At 31.4% G+C, this 4,703-nt stretch overlaps 1 protein-coding gene across 1 annotated transcript; it reads left to right on the top strand.

Moving 5' to 3' along the window:
- The first annotated feature begins 334 nt into the window (after positions 1-334).
- Positions 335-2,185, top strand: LOC125577081 (vacuolar-processing enzyme delta-isozyme-like). Its single transcript, XM_048737819.1, has 4 exons — positions 335-1,262; positions 1,367-1,408; positions 1,491-1,697; positions 1,781-2,185. Exons 1-4 carry the CDS (start codon positions 972-974, stop codon positions 1,916-1,918), a joined length of 678 nt encoding a protein of 225 aa, XP_048593776.1. The 5' UTR covers positions 335-971; the 3' UTR covers positions 1,919-2,185.
- The last annotated feature ends 2,518 nt before the right edge of the window (positions 2,186-4,703 follow it).

The raw sequence follows: 4,703 nt of genomic DNA, 5'->3' as shown, positions 1-4,703 counted from the left end.
TTTAGAAAGTTTCTTAAAAATTAAACTTTTCGCTTCATAGATTTATATTATCGAGTAAATAATTAAACATTTAATTTTTGTTTAATTTTTAAAATAAACTATATAGTTTAAAATTTGTTTTCATTGGTTTAAGGTAGTAAAGATTAATCGTTGTTAGATAATATAATTTTGTTATTAAAAAAAATCTTTATAATTTTAAAAGTTAACATCGACAAATAATTAACATATGGAGGTATAATATTACAACATTAAATTATATCTATTCAATTTATACTATCTATAAATTAAATGAATCATCTATTGTTTAAATCCAATTATTCATAGCCTATTAAAAAATTTTGGTATGCCTAAAATTTAAATGATAAGCTTAGAGATTAAATGTAACATGACTTTTTAGGAATATGTCTATTAGGTCCATTTTAAAAAAAAATCACACATGAACCAAGGTTATGACTTCTGTTTTAATATATAAGATTATGATCATGTAGACAATCAAAACACCAATGTTGTCAAAAAGAAGATCTGTTTTGAGGCAAAACCCTTCCAGGGTTGCCAAAAGAGTTACCCATTAGACCACCATAAGAACGACTTTTCCTAATCTTAGTACACTTAAAGCAAGACATCAATCGATGCATCGGTCAAAAAAGCCATGAAAACCGTGCCACTAAATGAAGCTCCATTGAACTCATTGTAAGCAACTTTGTCTCCTTGAAATTTAGGCACTAATGGAGATGGTCTAACAGATGGTCTAAAAGAGCAGCAACTTCGTCAGACAAGGAAGAACTCCTCATTGATTTATAGAAAAAAAGTTGCCATCATACAAATCAATTTATATATATATATATCCTATTTATCCAATTATCTCAAAAAAGAAGCTAGCAAACAAAAGCAATAACATTAATACGCAAATTTAAATACTACGTTGACATCAGCAGTTAACATTATGAGTTACTTTTTGTGGGTTTAATATTATGAGTTACTTTTTGCATCCACAGACTCAAACTTTAATACGCAAACGACTCAAAGAAATTTTCTATATAAACGAGTTATATACTACGGTATTCAAGAACATCAACCGCAAGAGAAAAAAAAAACAGTTCTTTAGAAGTCTTATTACGACAATGTCTTTTCTTGGTCATTTACAAGTTCTTGTTTTTCTTTATGCTCTGCTTCTTTTCTCAGCAGAATCTCGCAAAACCCAACTATTTGATACAGAATCTAGCGCTGATGATGGTGCTGAACACGAAAACTACGGGGATAAGGTCTATTGATTTTTCGTGTATAAGAAGTTCTAACCATAAGAAGGAAAGAAAGTGGTCCCAGGGAGATTATATGAACTAAATCTATTGTTTCTTTGCTTTCGCAGGTCGATGCGCGAGATATCCCTCTGTTATATCTCGAGACGAAGGTGAAGTCCTAATCTTTCAAGATTGAAACATAAACGAAAGATGTGTCTGTTTTTGATGTTTCACTATATATTTATCTCTCAGATTCAAAACGCTCCTGTGGGGTCACCTCAAAGACAAGAAGCTCAGAAGAATCTGCTTGAGGAAATAAATCACAGGAAACAAATCGATCAGAACATTATAGAGATTCTTAGACTTTCACTCAAAAAAACCGATGTCTTAGATCTCTTAACTTCCACAAGAACAACAGGACAACCTGTTGTAGATGATTGGGACTGCTACAAGACTCTGGTAACAACCCCTTATCAATTATTGTTACTTGTGTTCCACTTAAAGACCCTTAAAACAAATATATACTGAATAAAACATCACAGGTTAAAAGTTTCAAGAATCAATGTGGAGCAAAGATGGAATACGATATGAAGTATGCAGGAGCACTTGCCAATATCTGCAATATGGGAGTGGATGTGAAGAAAAGTGTTGCAGCTATTGAAGAAGCTTGTGCCCATTAAATTATATGCAAAAAATAATATTGTGATCGCCTTATAAATATGAAAGTTATTGCATAACATTTGATTGTGTGGAGATGGTTGATGCCTATTTTACTTGATAACGCGAAAGTCTTGGTCTTAAATTGGATTCATAGTATAATAACCTCGTACCAATTCTAGTTTCAAGAATTCACGCGAAAGTCTTGGTCTTAAATTGGAGAATGAGTAAGTGATCGGATAAGGCTCGGCGGCACTCGAGTCAACATCTCGTATTCACGTGTTATGCTTTACGGTTTACAGTTCTACAACCTTGAACCGGAGCAGCTGATTAAATCCTCATATATACTGGTGAACGGGACAAACCGCCAGTCCCAAAATATCGGTTACGACTTTTGCTGCAGACCAAAAAACCCAAAGGATAAACCCTGAAGTTTAAATTTTTTGTTGCCATAAATGTTACGTAACATTCATTTTTGCAGAGAATGTTCAGTCGAAGCTAGAATTTGATCAGTACTTCCATTGAGTGTTTTTTTTTTCATTTTTAATGGATTAAATTAAGAATGATTATGTTATTTTACTATTATATGGTTTTATCCACCCATATTGTTATTAAAATGTTTTGCAAAATAAATAATAATATATCTCATCGGTCATTTGATAAATTTTGTGATTGTCATTTATCATTCTACATAATTTAAGTATAATATTTTATTTTATATTTGAATTAAAAAATTAAATTATTATTATCGTTAATATAATTAATTTTATATAATTTTAGTTTTTGCTTATCAATCAAAGCTAAATTAATTTTAGTCTCTAATTATATTTTATGATAATTATAATTGAATTAATTAATTTTCTGCAATAAAATTTTCAAAGATTCTGAAAAGTTTTTATTAGAGTTTATAGTGATTGAACCGGTGGTATGTTAAGTAAACCGGTATAGAAAGGAGTATAAATACATGTATACGGTGTAAAATACAGATAAGAGAATACAATACATTTTCTTTCGATCGTAACAAACTCTCTCTTCCTCACTGGAGCTCGTATTGTAATATGGTATTGCAAAGGGCTACACACAGTTGGAGGGCTTAGACTACTTGGATACATTCTCGCCTGTTGCTAAGATTGGCACTCTATGTCTTCTTCTGAGTGTTGCCGCAGCTAAAAATTGGTCCATTTCGCAGTTGGATATCAACAATGCCTTCCTCAACGGTGACCTTGATGAAGAAATTTACATGCGTCTCCCTGAAGGTTATGAAGAAATCACTGGCAAGAAGTGTCCTCCCAACTCGGTGTGTAAGCTTCATAAGTCTCTATATGGTCTTAAGCAAGCTTCCCGTCAGTGGAATCAGAAGCTGTCTAGTGTAATTCTCGGTGATGGGTTTACTCAAACGCATTCTGATCATTCCCTCTTCATCAGATATGTCGACCACGTCTTCTTGGCTGTTCTTGTCTATGTTGATGATATTCTAAACCGCCAACCTCCAAATACCGTTTACGACTTGCTGCACACCAAGAAAACCAAAGCATAAACAATAAAGCTCAAATTTTGCAGAATGTCCACAGTCATAAATAATCTGAAATGCTTTTTTTTAATATCTAAATCATAATCTGAATTTTTTTCTTTCTTTTATATTTAAACTATAATTGTGTGTTTAGTGGGTCTTTACCTGGAGATATGACAAAAGCTGTTCTTCTCCACTTGAAACAATAAGGTCTGCATACTCCACACTTGTTATATTTCCACAAAAATGAAAAGGCTAGATATTCTTACAAAAAACAAAAAGACTAGAAAGAAGACATTCTTTAACCCGAATGGATTTTATATGTATTTACTATATCATAGATATTGCTACTTTAACCACCAGGACACAAGATTCTTGGTACTGTATATGTCACACGGCTTAAAATAATATAGAGTCAGCAGGCTTCGAACAATAATATTAGGCAACATTCTTCGAACAATTAATCAATCAAAGGACGCAAGATCTTTTATATATGTTGCTTCTCTGTTTCTCCAAGCAAAAGTTTGCCTGAATTCAGTTACAAAAAAAAAAAAATTTTGCTTGAATTATATAACAACCATGTGTACTCATCTTACGATCCACTGTTTCTCTGTCTCTCTTTGTGCATCTGAATTTCCTTGTGAAGAAATTATCGGCTAAAAATCAAGATATATCGTATAAAAACCTTATGTAGATCACAACAATTACGATTACGATTACGATTTCAATACGTTATAGTTATTCTTAAAATATCATAAGAGTGTGTGACTTTGTTTTAATTGTTCAGTAAGCTATTGATCAAATGAAAAATGGATCTTAAAACATCTACTAGCAACATTTGCAACCAAAAATCTGAGAAACTCTTCTTTGCAACGAGTAATCAGCTTGCATTGCAAGGTCCATCTCCATGTCCTCGCCCGTGACAGTTGTAATGAGAAGAATAAAAGCAGCTCCAATGAAAATATACTAAAAAATATCTAAGACTTAAAATGTAACTAAAATAAATGAAAATTTTAAATTTAAATCAAAAGCTTAACAACTGTTCCTCTGCACCCATCTTATTAGAACCTCATGAGAACCCTTGGCAAATGACACAGGTCATTTTATAATTGACCAAATTTTTTGTCAATAAAATAAAATCACCTACTCTTTATACTTTATATGATATTAAAAATATTTTTATATATTTTTATAAATCTTAAAATAAAATATCTATCTAACAAGATTCATTATTCATAGTTTAAATTGAAATGATTGAAGTTTAATATAATAGTATATTAAGTTTTTAATTAATGTAA

This window comes from Brassica napus, chromosome A1 (genome assembly GCF_020379485.1).
Source record: "Brassica napus cultivar Da-Ae chromosome A1, Da-Ae, whole genome shotgun sequence".
NCBI lineage: Eukaryota > Viridiplantae > Streptophyta > Magnoliopsida > Brassicales > Brassicaceae > Brassica > Brassica napus.
Note: the sequence above shows the minus strand (reverse complement) of the source record. Positions and strands in the feature narration are given on the sequence as shown.

Excerpts from the sequence above, each read along its gene's own strand:
- LOC125577081 (XM_048737819.1), top strand. The coding sequence starts at position 972 with ATGAGTTACTTTTTGCATCCACAGACTCAAACTTTAATACGCAAACGA. Across the intron at positions 1,263-1,366 it reads ACGAAAACTACGGGGATAAG|GTCGATGCGCGAGATATCCC; the intron begins GTCTATTGATTT and ends TTGCTTTCGCAG. Across the intron at positions 1,698-1,780 it reads GGGACTGCTACAAGACTCTG|GTTAAAAGTTTCAAGAATCA; the intron begins GTAACAACCCCT and ends AAAACATCACAG.